This window comes from Amphiura filiformis, chromosome 5 (assembly GCF_039555335.1).
Source record: "Amphiura filiformis chromosome 5, Afil_fr2py, whole genome shotgun sequence".
NCBI classification, from domain to species: Eukaryota; Metazoa; Echinodermata; class Ophiuroidea; order Amphilepidida; family Amphiuridae; genus Amphiura; species Amphiura filiformis.
This window is the reverse complement of record NC_092632.1, coordinates 51225770-51252423: the sequence shown is the minus strand read 5'-3', so window position 1 is coordinate 51252423 and position 26654 is coordinate 51225770. Positions and strand designations below refer to the sequence as shown.

General features: G+C 35.2%; 1 protein-coding gene across 1 annotated transcript in view; it reads left to right on the top strand.

Moving 5' to 3' along the window:
* The window catches only part of LOC140153329 (calcium permeable stress-gated cation channel 1-like), a 175606-nt gene that overhangs the window by 9279 nt on the left and 139673 nt on the right, over nucleotides 1-26654 (top strand). The window contains 3 exon segments of the mRNA XM_072176056.1: nucleotides 4855-4937; nucleotides 9813-9848; nucleotides 21760-21816. Coding sequence (XP_072032157.1) covers nucleotides 4855-4937; nucleotides 9813-9848; nucleotides 21760-21816 — 176 coding nt within the window.

Here is a 26654-nt window from a genome sequence, read left to right as displayed (position 1 = left end):
GAGCACTGTGAAACACCCGTATATCTGGGAGTCACTCTCGACCGTACACTCTCATACAAGAGCCACATTGAGAAGACAAGGAGCAAAGTTTGTTCACGAAACAATATTTTGAACAAGCTCACTGGATCCAGATGGGGAGCCCGACCAGACACTCTCAGATCAACAGCCTTGGCCTTATGCTACTCTAGTGCTGAATATGCCTGCCCAGTGTGGGGAAGATTAACTCATGCCAAGAAGGTAGACCCAGCACTCAACTCATGCTGTCAACTTATCACTGGATGCCTCCGATCAACACCAACGGAGAGTCTCTACACCTTAGCTGCTATAGCCCCTCCAGATGTACGCCGACAAGTGACCAGCATGCAAGAGCGTGAGCGTCAGACCACTGATATGAAGCACCCCATGTTCAACCAGACTGCTGCACCCAAACGCCTTAGATCCAGAGGAAGCTTCCTAAGCAAAGTTCATCCTCTTGGGACAGTCTCCAAGGAAGCGGAAAGACTCACCCGGTGGAAAGAGAGATCTCCCAATTCACCACCACCTATGGGACTGCAACCCAGTGAGCAACTACCACCTGGAGCTGATTCCACATGGCCTGAGTGGCGGTGTCTCAACAGACTAAGATCAGGGGTCGGAAGGTGCAAGGTCGCTTTGCAGAAATGGGGATACCTACCAGAAGGACAAAAAACTACCTGTGAGTGTGGAACGGTTCCACAGACTATGGAACACCTGTTGGTCTGTCCACAGATGGGGCAACATTAATCACACATGAGGACCTAGCTGAATTCAACGATTCTGCTCGTCACTGCGTCAGCTATTGGCTCGGGCGCATTTGACCCTGCGCTTGGACACGCTAAGAAGAAGATTACTGCACTATCTACTGTAGATAGCATGTTAGGGCTGATCCAAGTTACAGGGACTGCCTTTTGAGGAAAGTGAGAGCATTCACTGCTCGCCTTAAACCAAATATGGGAGAGTGATTTTTGGCGGTCCTTAGTTGACTATTCTCTCCCTACATTCTATTGTGAATGCTCTAATCAGCTCTCCTTGAAGGGTCCAGAAGATCTATTTAATGCTCTCCTGCAAAATCCAAAAGACAGTCCTTGCAAGTAGTTCAATATTACTGCTATCTACTGTAGATAGCATGTTAGGACTGATCCAACGGAATACTAAATAGGTACCACTGTAGGAATGGCCCAAGCAATCAAACATATTTGCTGTCTAATGTAGCAGATTGTACACTTGTGCTACTACAATGTGTTACCTACATTGTATATTTCATTAGCTGAAGAAAATCCTAAGAATATAAAATTTGAAACAAACACCTTGCCAGTGTGATACTTTGAAAAAATTAAAAACATCAATTGCATTGAACACATTCCATATAGCAACCTGTATACAGACTGACGCACATTATGCATTTTATTGGGCCTCAATGCTCAAGCCATTTCTTAACCAGTACCAGCATGTACATGTTGTAGAATGCTTATTTATATCAATTGCACATGTGCAATGTGTGCAGCGTGTGTTGCTATACATGTACAGATACTATCTCTAGGTAGTCCTCATCAGTGTACATGATGGTCCCTGTACACAATTATGTTATGGTTGCATTAAGCAAGTGGATAATGTTTTTCATATGTACGTTATGATAGTGTAAAAGAAAATCTATGTCACAGAATAATTATAGCAAGTTATTTTGCACAGGATTTTAAAACTGAAATTGCAATGCAGAATGTGTTTAAAGCGTATACTTGTTACACCTTGATATTGATTGTATTTTCTCTCCGTGTATTTAGAGTGTCTTAACACAGCCAGATGAGACGGAAATTGGAAAATGTAAATGTGCAAAGGGGCCAAAATATCCCATGATGGACGTATTAATATGGATTAATATCAACATTTTATGAAGAGTTCAGATTCATAAACAACACAACCGAATGAGACAAACATTAGCAAATGTAAATGTGCAAAGGGGCCAAAATATCCATGATGGGTGTAAAACATCATGTATGCGGGGTGGTCAATTGATATGTAATGAAAGTTGACCTATGACCTATATATGGATTATTTTGATGAAATTTTTTTATGATCAATCACATAAAGACTGAAGCTTTGTCTTCAAACCAAACAAGTATAAATGATACTACATACTTGATTATGAAACATATAGCTAATTAGTATAAAATATTAGGTTACAAAAACTGCAATATCACTAAAAAAGGTGGACCTTTTAAATTGTAGTGAAGTCAGAGAACAGAGTACTTACATGGTCTAGGAGAAATCTTGAATTTGGTGTTTCAATGATCTTATTTTAGCAATCAATCAACTTCTAGGCATCTGGTGGTGATGTGATCATCAAATATCTGGGTTCAATCTTCTGATTTGGAATTACTGGGTAATTTAAATACATGAATAATGAACAAGAACTATTTCTGTACAAAAGGGTGACTGTTATAGCCTGCTAGCCCTAACTGTCTGGATCAAGTGCCTTGTAGGCAAGATATTGTTAAGTGTAATGCAATCTGCAAAATTTGATGGCAGTCTGTCCCTCTATGAAGTATAGAAAGTCAAAGATATAATATGGTGTTAGAGTACATACATAGTGTCGTCAATCAGTGGGTACATTTTACTGGATGATATCAATGTCAGCCATAATCTATTTCTGCTGGCAGTATAACCATTGACTATGTTTATGATATAACGTGGTATTCACCTGTGATTTGGACTGATTTGCCAGCAGCATACATGAATATTATTACCAATTTAGTACTGTTTGACCGCTAGCTGGGTTTAATATATCAAGCCGTAGAGTAGGGTATGGAAGATGGTGCTGCTTTTTTCTTCTTTTTTTTTTGACTCGTTACAAATATCTTGTTTGGTACTGAGTCATTCCATACTCCAGAAAGACCATGCTATTTGTCATTTGCATTGGGCAGTATCGCTAAAGATTATATTTTATTTGGATTTTATACAGTGGGCTAAATGTAAGCCTTCCAAGAATAAAACCCTTTCAAAATCTTCCGTACAGATAATAGAAATAATTTTTATGGATCATCCAAAGTCATTGCAATCAGTCATGCTTGCTAATATATTGGGTGCAGATAATCAGTCAGAATTAATAGGTAAATTTTCACCGGAAAATGTTCTGGACACGTGACACCCATGGGCGCAGACATTAGCATTATGGAATGTGACCCCGAGCACAGTGGGTGTTCTTCCAAAGTATTTGAATAGGAAGAATTCTGCCTTTTTGAGGCAAAATAAGTTACTTGTCGCAAGTTAATAATGTTATGGACTATGGTAAGAGTTTCCGTAGATAAATATTTTTTCCGTAGATAGATATTTTTGAAATTACATTTTGATGATATTGTGAAAAAATTAAGATAACATAATATTCAATAAATTTGCAATGCACAAATTTCTATCAAAATTGCGGTCAAAAATACTATTCCAATTCAAAATTACTAAGACTTGAATAGTGAGGTCACCGCCGGGGGTCAGAGATCAGGCTCGAGGTTACACTCACATTGATATGCATTGGTCATGTGTCCAGAAAATTTTCCCGTGAAAATTTACCTATTAATGTTGACTGATAATAGTAGTACATGACACCAATACTTAAATGCATTGTTAACACTAGTGAATGAAACCAAACTTTTATATTCTATCGTAGTGAATACACTACTGTTGGCTGACACCTCTCATGCATAGTGAATTGAGAGAGTGAAAGTTTGTAACAACTTACAACTTGGCCATGTGTTAACTATTTCAAACCCCAGATACATGTACATGTAGCTACTAATTGAAGTATGCATCTGTAATGCTGGTTTCATACTACCCTGCCGCTTGCAGCTGAGCGTGGCGTATGCACGCCGCATTGCAGACAAGCGGACACAATAAAGGCTTGTCATTGGTTGAAGCGCCTGACGCTTGCCGCAGCGGCAAGCGGCAGGAAAGTATGCTGGAGGCTTAACACTGTCACCGCATACCTGTTAATCACAAATAAATTTTTTTGTCCATGCCAAACACACTTTAGAAGGCCGAATGAAGTGCTGTCTACTGTAGATAGCATAGTATGGCCGATCCAAGTAGTTAATCATTACTGCTGTCTACTGTAGATAACATAGTATGGCCGATCCAGGTAGTTAATCATTACTGCTGTCTACTGTAGATAGCATAGTATGGCCGATCCAAGTAGTTAATCATTACTGCTGTCTACTGTAGATAGCATAGTATGGCCGATCCAAGTAGTTAATCATTACTGCTGTCTACTGTAGATAACATAGTATGGCCGATCCAAGTAGTTAATCATTACTGCTGTCTACTGTAGATAGCATAGTATGGCCGATCCAAGTAGTTAATCATTACTGCTGTCTACTGTAGATAGCATAGTATGGCCGATCCAAGTAGTTAATCATTACTGCTGTCTACTGTAGATAGCATAGTATGGCCGATCCAGGTAGTTAATCATTACTGCTGTCTACTGTAGATAGCATAGTATGGCTGATCCAAGTAGTTAATCATTACTGCTGTCTACTGTAGATAGCATAGTATGGCCGATCCAAGTAGTTAATCATTACTGCTGTCTACTGTAGATAGCATAGTATGGCCGATCCAGGTAGTTAATCATTACTGCTGTCTACTGTAGATAGCATAGTATGGCCGATCCAAGTAGTTAATCATTACTGCTGTCTACTGTAGATAGCATAGTATGGCCGATCCAAGTTGTTCAATATTACTGCTGTCTACTTATCTTCTTGTTGAAGTATACGTTGGCAAGACTGCAGCATAAAATCACAAATTAATTTGCTTTAATTTCCATTTTTCTTTTTCTTTTCTTGTTGTCTTCAGATTTTGATAGTCCTGTTTGCCATCTTCAGAAAAATAGCTGGGGAATATGGGCGAATTGCCTTAGTACAGCATGGAGAAGAAAGGTGAGTAAAAATAGCTGGAAAATTCTAACAAATTGCCTTAGTACAGCATGGTGAAGAAAGATCAGCAAAACAACAGCATCTACCAGCACATGAAACTGATTTATAATACAAGGGTACTCAAATGTGCTGTTTGGATAGGGTTGTGCCACTGAGTACTTGAAAGTAGACCACAGAATTAGAGAAGGAGAACCGGGACTCCCTATACTGCCACGTACAATCGCGCCGTCAGCTATGGGGAGAAAATTGGGGGTATTCGCCTATTCGGGTCCTTGCCGACGGTGCGCGGAGACGAACGAAAACAATTCTGCGTCTCATCTGAAGCGTTGTCGTACTGCACGTGCTGGTTGCATCAAGTGCGTCTCTCAAATGCCCCCATCATCCATGTCGCTCTTGCATGACAACGAATGCCTCAACGCATATCCGAGGGAAACCGAATACCCCCAATTTTTGCCCCATGCCTGTATCAAGATGGCGGTCGAGTCCTGGTTCTCTGGTTTTAATTCTGTGAAGTAGACCCATCCACAAAAAATTCCACATACCAACTTTTAAAGAAATTTGGACCCATTGCTATACAGAAAGTCAAATTTAATGCAAACTGGCAAAACTTTTGACAAAATTTGTAAATTTTGGCTTACTTACTGCTTACTGCTCCCTTAACCGGCTTGGTCGTCGGGGCACCACTGATGACATCTTGACAATCTCTCTCCATCTGTTCCTGTCTTCCACTGCCCTCTGTGAGGTGGCGAAGTTCAGGCCAGTCCATTCTCTTATGTTGTCTTCCCATCTCTTTTTCTGTCTTCCTCTTCTTCTTGTGCCAACCACTGTCCCTGTAGGATTGTCTTTGCTAAACCAGAGGAGCGGGAGATGTGGCCGTACCAACGTAGTTTACGTTGCCTGACTGTTGTTAGTAGGTCATCGTAGGGACCAATAGCGTGCTTCACTCTGGTCCGCACCTCCTCGTTGGTCACATGGTCTTTATATGATATGTTAAGGATCTTCCGGAAACACCTCAACTCCAGTGCTTGTATTCTCCTTTCCAAGTCAGCTGTCAGTGTCCACGTTTCACAGGCATACAGGAAGATGGATATGGCGAGGGTGCGCATTAGTTTGATTTTTGATCCCAGTGAGATGTTCTTGTCATTCCATAATGGCTTTAATTTTGCCATGGCACTGGTTGTTTGAGCAATCCTGGAAAGCACTTCAGGTTTTGACCCCTCATCTGATATAATCGCACCAAGGTATTTGAAGCTGGTTACTGTGCCTAGCCTTTGGTCACTTATTTCCACTGCTTCATTGATTCCTGAAGGATTGTTGGTCATCAGCTTGTAGCCAAATTTTGGCTACAGTTATCCATATACCAAAATCGGTATATAGCAAAAAGTGGTCATTGATACCAAATGGCCGAAAATGAGGCACAACATGGTATGATCATTTGTACTGAGTACCCACCTCCAGGTTCCTAATCATTTTATTTTGTTTCTTTGACAGAATAAGCTGCCTATGCACTGATCCAAATCATCAATATGGTATATAGATTACACATAAATTATTATAAGGGCAGGACAAAGGTGCATAATTAAAAAGGTTTGCTTGAAGATGAGAAGATCATCTTCTTTGCTTGAAGTAATGACTTCAGTGCGTCAGTCAGATTTTTCTAACTATCTTTACAATGTATTTTGTAAGTGTTATATTTTTATCTCTCTCCCAAGCAAAGCACACCACTTTATTAACCTTAATTTTCATGTACAATTTACAAGACATTAAGAATGTCAAATTACAAGATTTCCCAAAAAGGTCTCAGTTATTTAATAATTCATTATGCGGAGGCACCATATTTAGCGTTAGCTTTGGACATTTAATTATTTTCTTTATTTTCCACACAACTTACTCGGGTGAAAAATAAAGAAAATAATTAAATATCCAAAGCTAATGGTAAATACAGTGCCTCTGCCTAATGGCATAGACTCAACGTTTCCACACATACCTTTTATCAAAATTATCCCGTTTCATATTACATACAGCTGTATATTATGTATATATGCCTAATTTGAATAACTCTTTAATTGTACAGTGAAGGTTATATCTGCTTTACTCTAGATCTAGTGCCTTTAACCTAGTTGTATTAAAGTTGTATCATGGCGAATGAGGTATTAAAATATGCAGCACAAAATTCTCCATCTACTCCTTTATTTTGTAATTTAATTTAGTGTCTTTAAGAAATGGCTTTTGTTGTAAGATTTCAGATACTGTTTGTGTGCAGTATATGAAATTTAGCTAGTAAAATAATCAAGTTACCACTTTGTCACCTTCCAGACCAAGTAAGATCATAAATCAGATGAGGCTTGCTTAAAAAAAATGCCACCTTATTGTTACTGACAAATTGTGAATGTGTATTTTGACATGAAAGTAAACATATCAAGTATCTATATTGATCATTTGAAACAAAATATTATTGAATGACGATTTCATCTTATAATATTCCTTTTTAAAAAGGATATAAGTAGAGATTACTGGTGCATGAAGCATGGGAGTTTACAAAATGTATAATATATGAATTACCAGTCTTCTTGCTTGTTTTACTGTGCATAATACAATGTACAGGTTATTTATTGCAGGTGTAAGTAGCTACATAGGTAAAAAGCGAAACCTTATTGAAAGGCTACAACAACAATCTCTAAAAGTCCCTTGGATGGCATGAGTGTGATATTATTAGTTACTACTACTCTTATCCCTAAAACAATTAGTAATGCCTCTCCATCACGGTGAGCTAATGTGTTGCTATTTACCTTCAATGACGAAGCCTGTGACGTCTTTTAAAGGCAGTAGCCTATTATACAGACATCTATGCTACATGTACATTATAAAAGCAGAAGTAATGACATCAAGCTCAGTAAAGAGCAACCACCTACCGAATTTGTTACCAAGGTGTGTGGTTAATTTATTGTCGTATTACAAATTGATGGATAGATATAAAGCACACCCACATGTATAACCTCTCCAATGTGTATTAAATGTCTTGTGTCAAATTCATTTTGGAGTCAAAAACATTACGCTTTAAATGCCTGTAAATGTGAAAATACCGGCGGATCGGGGAAAGATGGGTTTCAGCTGAGAAGATTGGCATTTTCAGGCTCCGATGTATAGCAAGGGGCACAGAATGTCAGATTTGTTTAGGCATGCTCTACCGGAAAAAAACCAGGAAATATGACTCTCTAAAAATGTCGTCAAAAGTCAATTTTGTGCTTGATTGGTTCAATGAAATGTGTTCTCTTTTCCCAATCAATATTGCATAATTATTCAAACATAATTTGTCCATCAAGCTTCATGAATGTTGATTGTACTTACATTACTTGTAATCAATGTATCATCTTTGTTACATATTGCCAACAATATAGGACCATTTATTAGTGTTGACTATCCAATATTATATCAATATCTTAGTGGTACTCAAGGACTTTGAACATGGCATTGCTTAGTGTACCACCTGTCCTCTATTACCATTGCAACAGGATATGCATATTAGTACCAGCATAGTTCAAATGTTAAGATTATGCTTTACGTTTAAGGCACAAAAAAAGTTGTCTCTGGTGTTACATGAGATTTTAAAGTTATTTTTCAACCTTTTAATGATTTTGCTGGTAATCTTTTGACAAAAAAAGGGGAAGGGGAACATGTATCTGCACACTTTTATGAATGTGTGCAGGTGGCCGGAGGCAAACCTATATTTTTTTGCCTTACATGTCTGAGAAGCAAACCTATAGATGTTGTTTTTGCCTTACAGGTCTATGAATGCAAATTGGTGTGTGCATGCATTTTAGGAGGAATCCCGTCTCTCATCGCTATTTAGATACACATGAAGAGTTCAGTGATGCAAAAGCCAATAGACGCCATTTTCAAATTGTTTGCGTTAAAGGCCACTAACGTCTGTCCTATAATGCTAGCTTTTAATTGACACCCTTATAGACCTTTTCAGTAAATCTCATAATTTTTTGCCATTAGACCTGTGATGTTGTCACACCAATGCGCACATCATGTACTTCATAGCTTGCACAGTAATGTGCAGTAACAATGTCCGCCAAACAATGTGCACATCGACGTGACATTGAATAATGACATCTCAGGTCTAACCGCAAAGAATTACATTTGTATGGGATATACCGAAAATTTCAATTTATATTTTTGAAACTATGGTCAAAATCAGCTCACATTTTCTTATTACGTTCTTTATATTTGACTGATGAGTTACATTTGCCTATATTTCAAATCAAGAAAAATGGATATATTGGTTTTTGCAAGTGTACTCTTCACATGCTCATGGTCAGTTCCTTCTAATGAGCGTGTGTATATGATTGTTTGTAGAGTGATAGACCATGGAGGAATCTGGCATGGAATTTTGGAAAAGTATCGGGAAAATGAAAAAAAATCAGACTCTAGTCTGTGTTCATATAAACATTACCGTCACCTTGTCTATAATATACATTATTACTTAGGCCACCTTAATTAAAATCCGAGTCTCAAAGCTGCCGTGCGTGTAAGTAAAATCATTTGTGTTATCCTCTTTGAAAATCAAGACATTCATTTTTTTAACAAAAAGGCGAAAATATAAAACAAAATTTCTATCTGTATTTGATTTCAAGCTGTCAATAAGTTTTCAACACAGAGAAGAATTATATTGTAGCAGTGACCGACACATAAAAAAACACAAAAACAACAACGCATTTTGCGTTAGGTTTCAATTTCTCACAAGCTTTTAGACTCAGGTTTTAATTAAGTTGTCCTTAAATGATAATATTACAAACTGTGATCCACAGGTGGTATTGTAATATCGATGAGATAAAGAACTTTTTTCATTTTGTTGTTCCCAATGTTTTATAGGTATCGGCGACAAACAAGTAGTAATGGTAACTCAAGGTAATTGACAATCAAGTTTCAAAAATTCTCTCTCCATTTCAGAATTTCTCTTGCTTTAATATAAATATCTTACCATCTTTATACAAAAACTAGTTTAGATAAATAGATATAAACCATAGCTCAAATAATTATATCCTACCAGTATTTTCTTGCACTGATTGAAAGTTTTCATTATCTTTTGTAATTTGCACTACACTGACCAATTTATGGTAAGCTTTGAACCTGGTGTTGGGTGATACTAACTAATCCTAATTGGGTGAATTGTAGTTTATATCTACATGTAGTATTTAATTAAATATGTGTGGTAGTGAATTAACTATGCTATTTCAATGTTTAACCTTCATACTGAGATAAATGTGCTTCAGAAGTGGATTCATCTTCAATGTTTATTTTTCTTTTTAAAAAGCAAATAGATAAATACACAACTTCATTAGGCACCGGAAACAAATTTGTTCCAATATTTGGATCAACCGTCGATGCTGCTTCGATGCTTGTTATTAATGAACTATCAACTAATTAATCAGAATTAACGCTAAATTTATATTGGCCAATATCACTACAGGTAAATATTACTATTTTATTACAATTAGCAATAGTAAATTAATTGATTTCATAAATAATAAGAACGACCAAGCATCGATGGTCGATCGAAAGATAGAACTTATGTGTTTCTATTGCCTTAGTAGCATTGACTTTCTTCAGTAGCATATTTATATTGCAGTTATAATCTTTCGCAGGGTCTTTTTTAAGCATTAGTCCTCAGTCCTCGCATATATGCGTGCAACGTCAAGCTTTATCCTTGTGCAAAATAATATGTGCTGGACGGTTAGCAGTACGCTTAATTTATCATAGGAAATCTGCAAAACATAGCCTATTCTGCTTGTGGACTATTCATGACATATTGAAATTCAGATGTGCAGTGCATGATGGGAGTTATTTCCTTCTCATGCAACTCTCCTTTGTTTGGCCTTATAGGTACATCACCAATTTAGCCTCTCATAAAAAAACCCCTAAATTTGAAGGACCTTTTGCTTCATAACATTTGTTTATTTCCTTGCAATACCATTTTATAAAAATAAATGTGGTATCACAAAGAATGTATTCAAGTCATATACCCAGACAAATATCCATGTCTTTGTAGCAAGCTACAGCCAAAGTCACATGTATTTGAAGAGAACTAGAGAATACACAATCAAAATATGTACATCTGTCACTCTGTGTATGTGTGTATTGCATGATGCACATGTTTTTGGGTATGTACAAACATGATATAATACTGCACATTATGGATACAATATGCTACATGAATATTGTCTACATTACCTGTTTACAGAATTACCAGTGTTTTTTTCATCTAGAATTCACATTTTAGACCTTGGCATTTTCAAATGACCTTTCTAGCATTTCTTAAAATGGTTTACTGACATTTATAAACAGGTATCTGATGAACATTTGCTGACTGTGTTCCTTTAACAATATTGCCAATTTGAAACACCTATTTTTGATAAGCCAGCTCATGTTTTATTTAAAATGCTGTTTACATTTGCAGAGATGGAGTTTTAAGGTGTGATTGCACATCAACAGGCAAACTGCAATTGTCAGAACACCATGAATAAATGAGTAGTGATGTGAAACACTCTCACTAACATATTACTGGATAGCGCCAGGAGTGTAGTTTTCTAACACATCTGACATTCTTAAAACTCAATCTCTGAAGATGAAACATTCATTGTTGCTAACATTTGTACTAATGTGTTATACTGATCTTACAGCTAAAAAAATGCAGTGATTTATAGTGCGCTATGCACAGGCACAACGTCTAGACGTTGATCCACAAGCCTCAGCACACTAATACATGTTAAAAGTGTTGTTAAGATTATTACTAAAACTGTTAAGTGTTGTTAAGATTATTACAGACTAATTCCTTGTTTGTTGATTTTAATCAGTAATAAGTGCTTAAAAACACTTACATGTACTACTAGTAGGCATGTCCACCAAAAATTGAAGTACTTTTAAATTGATTCAGACCTAACTTATTGGATGGGAATTGATGAAAGAAACATTTTAGCGTTTAAATAATCTTAATCGGACGTTTCATTCCAGAGATATGGCCTTTCGAGTGTCACGGTTTTATATAGGGCTGCTAGAACATGTTAAAAAGTTAAAGTCCAAAAAGGAATACTAACAGAAAGTGCAACTTTAAGGTACTTTTTCTTAATGTATTTATTAACTATCTTATCTGGAACATTATATTTGCTTATAACAACATGAAAATAAGATCATCCTGAAAATTTAATCGATTTTGTTGACATACAACAAAAACTATAAGACCTCAAAACCCATGGTTTGTTTGTTGAAACCTCAAGCATGATCATAGATGGACGCCATGGAAAATATCTCCATAGAGGAGATGAACAATAAGTGCATTATTTCAAATGAAAAGCGGTAGTCTTAAACATTGTTCAATCTTTTAAGGTCAGCACATTTTATCTTCAAAAATTATTATATTTCATCATGGCATAAGTTTGGTAACATTAATCACTACCAATTTTGAGAAATTTGCTCCAACTCAAAGGTTATCTTTACTACATTGAGCAATACACTGTGTGCATGGAAGCCATGATGGTCCCGGTTTTTATACTCCCTATGAAATGGACATGGTAGTGAGAAGTGCGGGGAAGTGCATGATTTGAGATGGGCATGTAGGCTTAAACATTCTTAAATTTCTTAACATCCTACACATATTGTCTTCATAAATAGTTAAATTTTATGAGTATGTAAGTTTGCTTGTCTGATTCACTCCATATTCGGAGATAATTGCGTTTGAACACCTGATGCACGGAATGGTGTCACTTCAACCTGTTGTAGTTCTCATCTCATTAACTTTTTCATTAAAAAAAGTTGATCTCTTCATGCAGGAAGGTCCTCTCTATTTACTGACCAAACAGGAAAAAGTTTGGTGAATGTTTTCTGGTGGAATCAGGAATTTCTTGAAACACCCTGATATAGGCCTACATTTGGATCAAAACAAGTATATGTACGCCATTTAACATGCCTGGGATTTCTTGTATCGATCAGTTTCTCCATAGACAATACGTGTGTGAGTGCACGCACACAGTAAATGAAAAATCGTTCTAGTGGAAACTGTATTGAGAGTGGGCATCCCTACTACTAGTATTGCAGTGATAAGTTTCAAATGATTGTTACAGAACATGACTGTATCATTTGAGTTGTGAGATATGTGTATACATGTACCTTGCAGAATGACTTTATTGTTTGACTTACAAGCCAAAAACAATAGTATACATTTATGTTTGTAATTGGTTTGGATATTAGTATTTGATAACACTATGCGTGCAAATGTACATTACCCATCATGCACTTGGTGCGAATAACAATCGTCACTTCCAGATTCAAAACAGCGGCCGATGTTATCAAATATGGGATTATCAGTAGATCTACAGAACATAATCATGTGTATAACTGGTGGCCTAATGGATCAGCTATGTAGGTTGTAGGTTCGACTCCCATTCCGGCACATTCCTTTGCTGACTGGGATTTCATTTAAATGTTGTCTACTTTAATTGTAACACTTTGGGTTTGTTAACTGTTCCAACTTTATACTGTAAATTACAGTTACCTCAAGTAGTAAGCAGTTATTCCCCATTGTATGTTCTTGTGCTGGATGCACAGACCAATTACCTACCTAAATCCTTTGCATGGTTGAAACTACATATATAATTACCACATAAAAGGGGAAATATATAAATATCAAAATTGTTATGCATGACTGTATAGTACTTAATTTACCACGAAGATTGCCTTGGCATCCTTAGGGTGAATCTGATACACTGATCACATTTATTAATCATCTGTTATGTTACAAAAAATTTGACAAAATTAAGGGGAATATCAGTTTGTTGTACATATAAGTTGATGATGATATTACATCTCTCATATTTTGAGTGACAGTGACTCACTTAGTGTGCAACATTAGAAGATATAATATCAGTGTATTGTACAAGTTGATAATGATTACAGTTCTCATGCAAGTGACAGTGACTGTGCCACATCATTGTGGGTCCTGTGCCACACCATTTTTGTCTTTAAAACAAAGTAATATATACATCCCTTACACACCGAGAGTAAAAATATCAATACATTGTAGAGATTATTTCATCATTTGCTTGGATGTTATTGATGATTGGGTATCTAGAGGTTATTTGCATAATTATGTAAGGCCAAGTAAAATAAAATACAAGTTTCTCGTCCCCGCCCGCCTCCTTTTTGGCCGCCGCCTCCTTTTGTTTACTATTTACTATTCAAAAGAAAAAAAGAAAGAAAAAAGAAGGAAAAAAAAATCGATTTTTTAATTTTTAAATTTTTTATTTTTAAATTTTTTAAAAGGTTTTTTAAAACTGTTTTTCCTACCCTTGCACAAACTCTAACCCACCCCAAACCTTACTACATGTATACAAACCCACCCAAGCTCAACTAGCCAAACACCCTAATGCCCCAACCCCCAAAATCGGACCTATATTAACTTATAAACTTAAATGAATATAGTAATATAGTTTCAATTACTTTATTTTGTCTCATCTCATCAAAATTGCATTTTTTATGTCTAATTATAGGAAGGAGAAACCTTTCACACAATTTTGGAAATTTGAAGAAAAAAATTCTAAAAATCTAAAAATACCCAAAAAATACAATCAAGTGCAAAAGTTTTTTTCATTTGGGTAAGAATTTTTTTCTTGCATGCAACAGCTTTTTTCTTGCAGGGTTAGAAATTTGATAAATAGGCCCATGCATGCATTTTGTATATGATGACATATTTATCAAATTTCTAACCTGCAATAAAAAAAAAAGCTGTTCCATGTAAGAAAAAGAATTCTTACCCAGAAGAAAAAAGCTTTTGCACTTTAATGTATATTTTGGTATTTTTAGAATTTTAGAAAAAAAATTAAATTTCCAAAATTATGTGAAAAGTCACTTTCTCTTTTATTTTGTTAGCTATAAAAATAACAATTTCGATGAAATGAGGCAAAATAAAGTAATTAAAACATTAACACATTCATGTATTTTAAAACATTAAATAGGCCTATGGGTCCGATTTTCAGGTGAAATCAAAAATATTTCTCCCAAATTCCCCTTTGGGGGTAAGGGCAAGGGTTTTGGATGAGGTTCAATGTTAGTTGGGCATGGGTGTATATTTGGGGGTGGGTTCGAGTTTTTGTAAAGGTAGGAAAACATTTTAAAAAAACCAAATGTTTGGTATCGGTTTCGGTATTGATTTCAAACCGGTATAAACCAGGAAATTTGGTGTATACATGTATCGAATATGCCTATTGTCAAGCTGAACAAATGTACATTTTCACTGTTTCTGCATTTTGAAATATGCTTAGCAAGCGGACTAAAAATGATACAAATCATTTGTTTTGTCATACATTGCATCAGTATATGCAAATAGCACAATATCGGTGATTAAAGGAGCCAAATAGCATGGCGGCCATCTTGAAAAAAAAATAGCAAAAAATTGAAAAATAGTAAATAGTAAAGCCCTGCCTCCTCCTTTTTTGAAAAAGTCCGGACGAGAAACTTGTTTCTTTTTTTTACTTGGCCTAATCAATTCTGCTGTACTTATGTTTTAGGAAAGAGAAACAGGTTGTTACAGACATTGTCACCTTAAAGAAGACTTAATTGGAGTTACCTTTCTAACCCTAATGCAGGGGAATGATGAAAGCTGATCCTTGATTCAGTCATGAGTTAACATCAGCTCAACTGCCATTAGCCATGATAAGCTATTGCTATTGAATTGAACTTGATCTTTTATATTGCAAAATGCTAGCAGACTAGCAGAGCCCAATCGGTAATCTAAACAGTGAGGAATTGATATCAAAATAGCTCCTGTAAAAAAATTGAAAAATTACATAACTATGGTTGACATGACCAATTTTGGGACTGGATTAGTCAAATCTTTTTAGCAAAACAATGGGCAACTTTTTATCAGGTTTTTTCTTGAGTTTTCAGGAAATGATTTTTTAATTGCCTCAATATTTCAAAAATGGTGCTAATACTGATTGACCCATTCATAGTAATTTTTGTGGTGGTTTTATTTTGGCATATTTTACGGTTGACATAGGCATGTGAATTGTGCTTAATAATGAAGCTTAATTATTTAAGCTTAATTACTAAGATACATACACCGTGAAATCTGTACACTGCACAAAAAATGTTAGTGAAGTTTGTAACTGCAAACTGATGGCTACATAGCTATACATGTACAGTACATTGATTTACAGCACACGGTACATTGATTTCAAATCACATATAAAAACTTTTCAGTATAATCTTATAAATTATTTAATGCGGTATATTGCATGTCATTATTGGTATATAGTTGATATGGTTATTAGAGAAGTTAAGTGGTCCTGTAAATCTGGCCTTAGCCTTGGAAATATTGCAATCCCGGTTGCAATTCCTGAATAGCAAAAATAGAAGAAAAAAAACAATTGTGAGAATTCTTTCTCAAAAATAACACCTTTAATCCATCGTGAGATGAAATACATGTAGTTGCTGCTTCAGGCCATGCATGCAGGTTTTCATTGTGCAAGGAGATTTGAAGTGTCGTCTTTCCCTTCACATGAACATTTTGAATGCATCACTTCATGCTTGCTGGGTTGAAATACATTTCCTACATGTATGGCCTGGAAAGAAGCTTTAATGACTTCCAACTAGTACATGTAAGGAGAAAATGAAGGGTGTCCAACAGACAACCTGACCTCATATTTTTGTTTGTCCCTCAAATGTTTTTGGTTTCCCTCAACATTTGTTTGAACTGAAATTATTGCCACAAATGCCACTTTTTCCTTAATTTGTTTGTTCAAATGCATTTTTTAATAGTCAGTAGATTATGAAATATTGGGAGATGATATACATGTAGTTGCTGCTTCAGGCCATGCATGCAGGTTTTCACTGTGCAAAGAGATTTGAAGTGTTGTCTTTCTCCTCACATGAACAAATGCCACTTTTGCTTAATTTGTTTGTTCAAATACATTTTGTAATAGTCAGTAGATTATGAAGCAGGCCCATATACAGGATTTGTTTTTGGGGTGTGGATTTTTTTTTAATGAAAAAAAGTGGACTATTACTTTCCCTCCCTAAAATTGCCCTCTTTGAATGCCTTGCCACCAAAAAGATAAAACTTTGTCCATTCTACTTTGGACCCTTTTATTAGAAAAATAGAAAAAATGAATCTTTGTGGTTAGGTTGAAAGGTGCACCCCCCCCCCCTCCCCGTACCCCTGCATATGGACTTGTTATGAATTACCAAGGACAAGATGAATATTGTATAGCTTAATAAAGTTTGTGTACATCTAAGACTTTGGTTGTCTGCCAGACAACCACTATGTCTGCAAGCAATTTACGTTGTCTCAGGCGACCCGATAACCACTTATTTTGAATGCTGCTTCTAACATATTCTGGTGGATGGTTACACCGTCATCATGATTCTTGTCTAAATTTGATGCTGTCACATTTATATTACACCTTTTACAAGTAGCAGCTATTTTTTAGCTCCAGCTATTTTGTCCCATTGATTTGAAAGATTACTTCTTATAGGCAGGTGTTTTTTGATAGTTTGATACTAGCCTACTATAGAATAGCAGTGCTGTGAGTGAAAGAGATAGTCATGATATGATAAGGGTAAGGCAATTAATAGTACAGCTTTGTGGAAATCAAGAATTGAAAGAGCATACCTGCATTGGTTTTCTTACAAAAGAGCTATATAAATTGTGTTGTGGTAGCCTCAATACTAAAGTAATTATGAATTGATAAATCTGATTCTAGCATCGTTCAATCTGTTACGGTTTGTATTTGAGAGACTTGCGTGCTAAGCAGTGGCTGTCTGCTGATGGTTGATACATATCACATTTGACAATTGAAATAATTAATAACACCCTCACACCTGTGTATTTATATGTCTTAATTTTATAATTTGTCATTATGATATATCAATTATATGGTATGCATGACAATGATGTTTAGAAATATTTAAAAAATCAGATCACGTACCTGATAACTTTGATTTAAAATAACAAAAACCACTCAATTTTAGTAGAATTATTGTACTACTTTGGTTTCAGATTGCAGTCATAAGATTTAAGAGAAATTATGTAAATATTTTGAAATAATTCCAAAATGATTTAATCACTAATAATCAGTCCTGCAAGCAAAATCTGTATTGTTTCCTATACATATTTAGTATTGGCAGACCTTTATGTCAGTTTGGAAGTGGAAAGGTGAGCCACTAAACTGTGTGCTACCACTAGCACATACAACATCGTTTAGCACACTCTATACTGTAGTGAATTAACTATCCAGTTTGTAATAATATATCAAAGCGATGGACAGTGTACATACATACAGACTAGATGAACTGAGCCACAATGCGACAGTGGCCCGTAGCTGGAGATAATTTTGGCTGTAACCTGTCGTCAGATATATAATTTCTATCTAGTATGTCTTTAATGTGCATCCCTAGCATACATAATGACTGTTTGTCTGTTAAGGGGTATTATCCAAATTCAGCAATCTTGGAGTTTAGGAAGTGTAAGAAATTAATGTTTTAAATTAAACAGACTCTAGAATATGTTATATGTCAGACGTCTTGTTTCCAGATTATCAAAGTAGGCCCTATCGGGAGCAATATTATGTGGTCATTTAGGAACCAAGCAATTACTTTGCAGACATTGTAAAATTTACATGTTTTCTTTATGAGATAATTCTTGAATGCAGCAATTAAATTCCTGTTCTTGACTTAATTGCCCCAGATATTATTGCATCATGCATGGTAATTGAAGCTTGAACATATTTGTAAAGAAATAGCCAGGCACATCTCTTTGAATAAGTTCATCAGGATTGTTAGATATCAATTATTGGTAAATTATGCTTTACAAATCCACTTGATTACTCACGTTTTTAGACGTGTCATCTTCCTACAGAAGACTTCATCAGTAATGTGATGAACCAGCAACACTCCTACTCTCATCTCCAGAGGGTGTAGTTCTTTGTAATAGCTGGTCATATACATGATTGAGTGAGTATGTCCCTTCATCGCGGTTGATAACCCTCTGGAGATGAGAGTAGGAGTGTTGCTGGTTCATCACATTACTGATGAAGTCTTCCGTAGGAAGATGAAACGTCTAAAAACGTGAGTAATCAAGTGGATTTGTAAAGCATAATTTACCAATAATTAGCCAGGCACATTTTTCAATACAACCACAATTTCAAATGGTGATTACAATTCCACTGGTAACCCATATTCAAGGCAGCACCATGGATGAATTTATTGCATATGAGCTATCATTATTATTGTTCATTTCTGCTAGGCTTCTTCCCTTTAATGTAGTGCTGTTACACTATCAGATTTTTCCCAACTCCGGCCGCATATAATGATGCAATTTGACAGGTTAAATGGGAATGTAAACTAAAGATTATATCTTTCAGTGCAATGTAAGAAACTGTAGACTTCTGAATAAATGGCAGATATGTTTCATAGCAAACAAAATGTATGTTCCTTGTATCTTCTCTGTTCATAGCATGCATTTGTTGGCCCTAATATTAAAACCAAGGGGGACACATTTTAAACGTGCACACATCACCTATGGTAATTCATGTTAGGTGATTAACGTGCTTTATCATTATAGGGAACACATGTTTGTTTGTAATCGAGTCATCATTTTGGTGATATATCATTGGTGAAGTAATATTGATTTTTACCAGTGATGTTTAAGTGCTTGGTGTACTCCGTTAGATGCAGTCAATAAATCCCGGGTCAGAGGATACCAACACCATGGCAACTAATTCTTGGTATCAAAATTTGATTAATATATGATCAAGTGTTTCTAGGATATTTTTGCAATGATATTTTTCCTGATCTACATATACTATGATCAAATAGCTTCAATAGTTTGTGTTAAGTTTGGTGCACTGACTAGTATTTGAAAATAAAAAATAAATACACACACCAGGATTGAAGGCTTTAGTTTTTTCTCCATCCAGTGGTCATAATAGGAGTATTGTTGCAATAATAATTAATTGTTGATTATGGTTCAGGTTTCTTGCTTCAATACCCCTGCTGCATAAACCGGCATTAAGTTAAAATATATTGTCATTTGTCTATATGCTTAATTTTATATTTAAAAAAAATCTATTTTACGTATTTATCTAAAGCACCAACAAAAAAACAAGCTTTGTTCTACAGACTCGGCTGAATCAGCTTTTGCATTTTGGGTAGATTTGTTTTCACATTCAAAACAATATTTAGGTAAATTGGGTACAAGTTATTTACTGATTCAGGTCTGAATGTGTAGCTTTGTCAATATGTATGTCTCTAAACTTCCAAAAACTACCATTTTTGTAGTGCTTGCATCTATTAGTTACACATACATGTGTCATGGAACTACGGTTTGACATCAAGAAGAATTTCAGCCAATTTATTGCTTTTATATTAGTGTCAGTTCGGAGAATGATCAATACTGACTGTACAACATATGTACATCAAAGAGCTTATTTTACCATGAGTTCATTTATTTCAGTTCAGTGGAGCTAGTTTAATAACATAGAATTCATACAAGTGGAGGAAATACATCCATTTTCAAAATATAGGATTCATTGCCCATATGTTGCAGCCATATCTAAATGATACAGTTGTCAAATGGTACATTATGTATGTTTTGTTTATACCGTCTTCCCTGGACTTCTTGAGAGCCAGCCCGAAATTCCATGATAGAAAACTAAAAGGGAATTGTTAGCTGGCCCTGAATTCTTTGATCAGTTCTAAATCCATTTACCTCCTTCCGCACTTATGAGATTCATTATTTGAAAAGTATGCACTTTGTCTCATCAGTATTATACTTGACCTGTTCTACATTCAAGACATGGACGACTTCAAACAATATCTTTTGAGGACTTTAATCATGTAGATTGAAAACTTTTATCGTCTATTGTACTGACCACCCAGCTATTCATCATTACTGTCTTGCAGTTGTAATAAAATCATGTGTGTACATAAATGTGTGTTGTTGCTGACAATTGAACTGTTTTGATGTGTGGTATCGGTGTATCATAATAAAGAAAGGTATTTAATGTATAAGATAAAGAACTAATCATTTGATGTCATATCCATATAGTAATGCTTGATGGCTGTGCATAGGCGACACAACAAACCCTGTTTTATGGGCCTGGCAGACCCAGTTTTGCATTTAGGGATTTAAAAAAAATTAGCTGTATAACATTAAAAACTGCCACTTTTGTCCTAAGTGGATTGATTTTGACTTGCCGTATTCATTCCAATAAGCGCCCATGCCCCAATAAGCGCCCACCCAGGGTATATTCAATTTGCTAAAGGGTACCATTAATGTTGAAGTGACAGATGTTGATATATAGTGAAATAGCTGGAGGACTGCACATCCGGTGTAAACTTGCAATACATTTTCTACATCAGAAAAGCTACTAGAATGTCACAGGACCCTTTTATAACGTACATAAATTCATCTCCAATAATCACCCCTCGCAAAAAATTAGGTAAACCAGGTAAAAAATAAGCGCCCACCCAAAACGACTTTGTTAAGCGCCCTGGGCGCTTATTGGAATGAATATTTGTCAGAAAATTTTCAAAATGTTTGCAAAACAATTCAAATTTGTTTCAGATTTTTCAGGCTTTCTGTGATTTTGTAGGGTCATTTAGCCACCTCCAGAAAAACAAATCCAGACCAACCTGACTTGGCAAGTCTGTCAGCCCATACAGGGTTAGGGTTTATTTGTCGCCTTATTGTCATGTTTTTGTTTGTTTTTCATTTATGTAACCCATGTTTAATGATTTTGGTTTTGTACTTGTTTTGTTTTTACAGCTCACCTTTGAATATACAGAACCCACCTGAATCCCAAAAGCAGAATGGTTACAATGTGTAGGACATTTTATTTATTTTGAATCATTTGCATCGTGTATCCATCCTCCCCTATTAATTTCTTCATTTAATTTATACCACCCTCTGTTTGTTTATTTTCATATCTTTTGGTTGATTAATATAAGGGCAATATGTTTCTTGTATCATACTTCTAAACTACAATTATCAATATGTAATGCTACAGAGTCAATTTAAAGGGGCACAGCCAGTGTCTTGGCCTTTGGCGGATGCTACATTATAATTGTAGGTGTTGAGAAAGGCTATGTGAGCGGTCAAGCTTTCGTCAGACATGGCTCTGACTTCATCAGCATTCTTGTTAAAACAATGTAACACAAAATATTATGAATTCCTGTCAAGAAAGCCTATACTTACTTTTATGAAGTTTAATAATGTAGATACAAGAAACAAATTGCTTTGAAAGAACTGCCTGGTGTGTGGAAATATTACTTCTTCAGGTGTGGAGGAATGTATTTAATTATGATGTGATGAAACATATATAATTATAACACACTCTATCTCTTGATGATACCTATTACATCACTTTTGTATTTTCTCTCTTGCTAGCTCTCTCATTTTGAAACATCCATTATGAATTAAATAATCCACATATCATATGCTATGCATTATCAACTTTCATCATGAAAACCATAAATCAAGACCAAAGTGAAGAGCGTAGAAGGTGATGGTGGTAGTTATTTTATTTTTTTATTATGTTGACAAGATGTATGAATTAGGATGAAGACATTGTGCTATATAAATCATCTTGCAATAAAAGCTGCATATTTTGAGTAAGGTGAGGAAGAAACAACCTACTCTAAGAACAGACAAAACACTATACCCATATTTTTCTGTCAAATTGGTCCACTTTTTCCACAATGGCTGATTTATTGTGCATGGAGCAAAAAAATACCAAAAAACACCCAAAAACAACATCTGGGTTGGTAGGACCAATAGAACAGGGTTTTTGTTTCTGCAACTACAATGCTGGGTGATGTTTTTAGTTGTTTATTCAGTTATTTGTATAACAAAATTAACAATGCTGTGGGAATGGTGGTTAATTGAAAAGCAAAAATTAATCAAATTTTTCAAATATTATTATTAATGTTATGCAACAAAGTTAACCCAATGATTTTAATCCAATTAGGTATAGCCTACAATATGATATTCCAAAAATCCATAAACCCTGTATGGAAGATATGACCTCAACCTTCCACACAATGGGCTGGATGTAGATTTCAAATGGAGTCATCCATTCAGGTAACTCTATTTGAAATCACACCTGCTGTGTGAAGATTAAGGTCACATCTTCAATAAGGGATATATGGACTTCATCTGGAATAGCGCCTATTGTGTACAACAAATTGTTCTGATTAGTGTGAAATTCCCCTTATTTGGATGCAACATGAACTTAATTCCCAAAGCAAACATATTCATAACCTTCTTTCTATTACCTTTGATACTGCATGATAGGTAACCAAATAACGGGATAGAAGAATGCTAATATCATTTCTTCCACGTAGCTCTCATGCTTTTAACTTATCATCATGCTAAAACTATATTTCTTTCTTTTCATCTTTGAGTGACTGTTCAGAAATGTACTTTTACAGAATTTGCTATGGACAAGTATTGGCCAATGATGATTGCTCACAATCAAGGCATTCGATGGGTTCCTATTGGCCAATGATGATTGCGCACAATCAAGGTATTCAAGGTGCCCATATTGATTCAAGGCATTCATAAAAATAAAGGCACTAATCAGTGATCCCAGCGAAAGTGTAAACAAATTAACATTTGTACTATTAGGAGTTGCTTAAAAGTGATGGATAAGTCAATAAAATTGTCTTTAGGTATTTGTTTTATATAATTTTTTTTGGATAAATACAAAGAAAAAACAGTGATGTTGATGAATGTACATGTAGCTACATGAACAAGTGTCCATACGGATAAACTCCCACAACATTGACCAAATTGTGACATTTTACTTATTAGGTCACTTGCTATTTTTACAAAAAATGCAAAAGTCTGATTTTTGATGATTTTCTGATTCTGCAAATTACTGATATGCAGTGCCTTTAAAACAAAAATTAAGTGTAAGTTCTAAACTGTCATTTCAGCATGTGATCATTTCCAAGTATCTATTCATTTTATTCAGGAAATTACACTATATTGAAGAGAAAAAGGAAGAATTTTGCCATGAACATTTGTCATCATGAGTACCGGTACAAATCATATAAATTCCTGAGGAAATACTGCTCTATAAATAGTTATAAAGCAAGTCAATGAAAACCTTTTTACATTGCAGTAATTTCCAAATAAAAATACACAGAAAGAAAGTATATATTGGAACCTATAGAAATACATGGCTTGAGGTGTATTATGGTAAGGTATGTTATAAAGGTATTCATAACAGATAGAGGGAAGAAGATTGAAACTGACTGGCACCATGTACAATGTACAAGAGCCTATACATGTGTTTAGAATGAAATAGTCGGTACATATCAAGTGTTAAGTGAAAGAAAGCCCTATTTGCAATAGCTGCCGTATAGAGATTTGTCAATTTCTGCATTCTATATTATACACATCTAAAGATATGACACCTGGCAGCTATTGCAGATTGGGCGTTCTTGGACTAAACCCTTGATATCACGGTTAACTCTCTTCACGCGGGTGTCGACTGCAGACGACAAGTTTCAATTTTTTTTTTTAATTTAAAAAATTTCAGAAATGTCAATTTTTATGACCATATTTGGAATCAGCATGAAAAATGCATTAAAATGAGTACAAACAAGCCTAATATTGGTTCAGTAGTTCTTAAGATAGCTCTTGGTATTTTGAGAAAATATTTCAAAACTTGAACGTTTTCCGTTGAAGGGGCATGGCTAGCATGCAGAGCATTAATTACCCTGCTACGAGACTGCTCCAAAACTATCACAGTGGAATTCAAATCCAAGCATTGTCTGCAAATGTGAAATGGAAAGCTGACAGATTCTCCTTGGGTATTAAAATATACAGGGTGCTCATAAAATATGTGCTATCATGCATGCAGGTGCTATCCAGAAACAGAAGAGATTTTTTTGAACCTCACTGATGATGATGCAATTATCAATTCTTAGACATATGCACTGTTGAGAATTTCAATTGATAGAATCACGTTCTTCAAACATCCTCTTGTTTATTGTGAAAATACTGACTCACAGCACTTTTGGTCTGGTTTTGGAGTTGATTACATTATTGAGAAATATGAGACACTAGCTTAGGCATTAGAAAGCTTTCCTGTCATTGTCTTATACTTCTTAGTCAAAAAGTGATTTTCCTCTAATTTGGGATATTTGCATTAACACTAATATTGTATAGTCCCACCCCTTTTAGGTGAAAAATGACCAAAATTCGACCATACTCAAATTAAAAAAAAAAACAAAGACAAGAACATTTTGTGTCTTCAATATGCAAAGTTTTATTTGTGTCATGTCACATTCTAGCAGTATTAATGATTTCAAAATGGATATAAATCCAATGCATTTGAAAAAAAAAATTGTTTGTGTTTTAGGCATCCCTTTAATTTAGTGGCCCCTGAGCCACTATTTGGTTTGGCTGGCTTTGGCTGAATGTTATAAATAAATAAATAAATAACACAAAAATGTGTAGTTGTTTTTTGAATTCAACTATGAATGATCCTGGCATTTAGCTCTAGGTCCAGCCAGGGACACTACAAATCTGAAAAATATTCTTCTGGGATGGGACTTTTACTCAAAGGTGGGACTATAATCCCATCAGTAGAGTAATTGGTAAAATAAAATTCCTGTACTGATTTCCTAGCTATGAAGTACCGTATGGTACCTTAATATTAATGCAGCAAACACAGAAACCCAAAAGCATGACATACTATTGATAGTATCATTACTAAGCTGATAGCTAATATCTCTAAAACAGAGATGGTATATCCCAGATAGTAATAATGATGGCATTTTGATGTCGCTACCTGATACAAGCTATACTACTGCTCAGAGCCAAGCTGAATACAGTTCAAAAATCAATGGCTGCATGCTTTCACTGGCTGTGAATCATGCCTATATTGCTTTCAGCTGTACTCAACACACAGGAATTGCCCATCCGATTTCGGTCAAGTATAATTATGTTATTTAGAGTACAACAAATGACGATGGATTGATACATATCCTCAGCACTGGTTTTTTGTGTTAAATAGCCACAGCTTTAAATAATTTGTGATATAAGCCATATATGCTTATAGCTGCTTCCAATTGTAGAACCATTTTGATCTGTTTGCTCTTATTTATTTTTTTTTATTAGTTTAGCATGATTCTGAAATTGTGCTAAATTGTAATCTTTTTGGAAAGGATGTTATGGTGAACTAGGATAACTAATATTTTCTCTGTCCAGTTGAAAACATAAAATTGACCTTTTGCCCTGACATCCTTAGCCAAAATACATGTTTAACACTGCATCATAGTGATATTTATATCTATGGCTCATATTTTCATACTGAAAAGCAATTCTATGTCAGATTTATTTTATGTATTATACAGAGGCCATAAATTGGTGAAATTGATATGTTGCTAAATAGTATTTTCTCCAAATATGGGAAAATGTTACCAGAAAAGGAATGTTTTATTGTTCTTTAGGCCTACATTACTCTGCCATAGTAGTAGTAGTATAGATCCCTCCTTCCTACAGGAGCACCATCCAGAGGATGTATAAAGAATGTTAATAATAATTATGTTCAATTTGTTCATGTAGATAAATTCAGAAATTGGCAGGTTAAAGTATCATATTAGGAGTAGCTCAGCTCTTTTTAAAGTCAATCATACATGGATGATGCA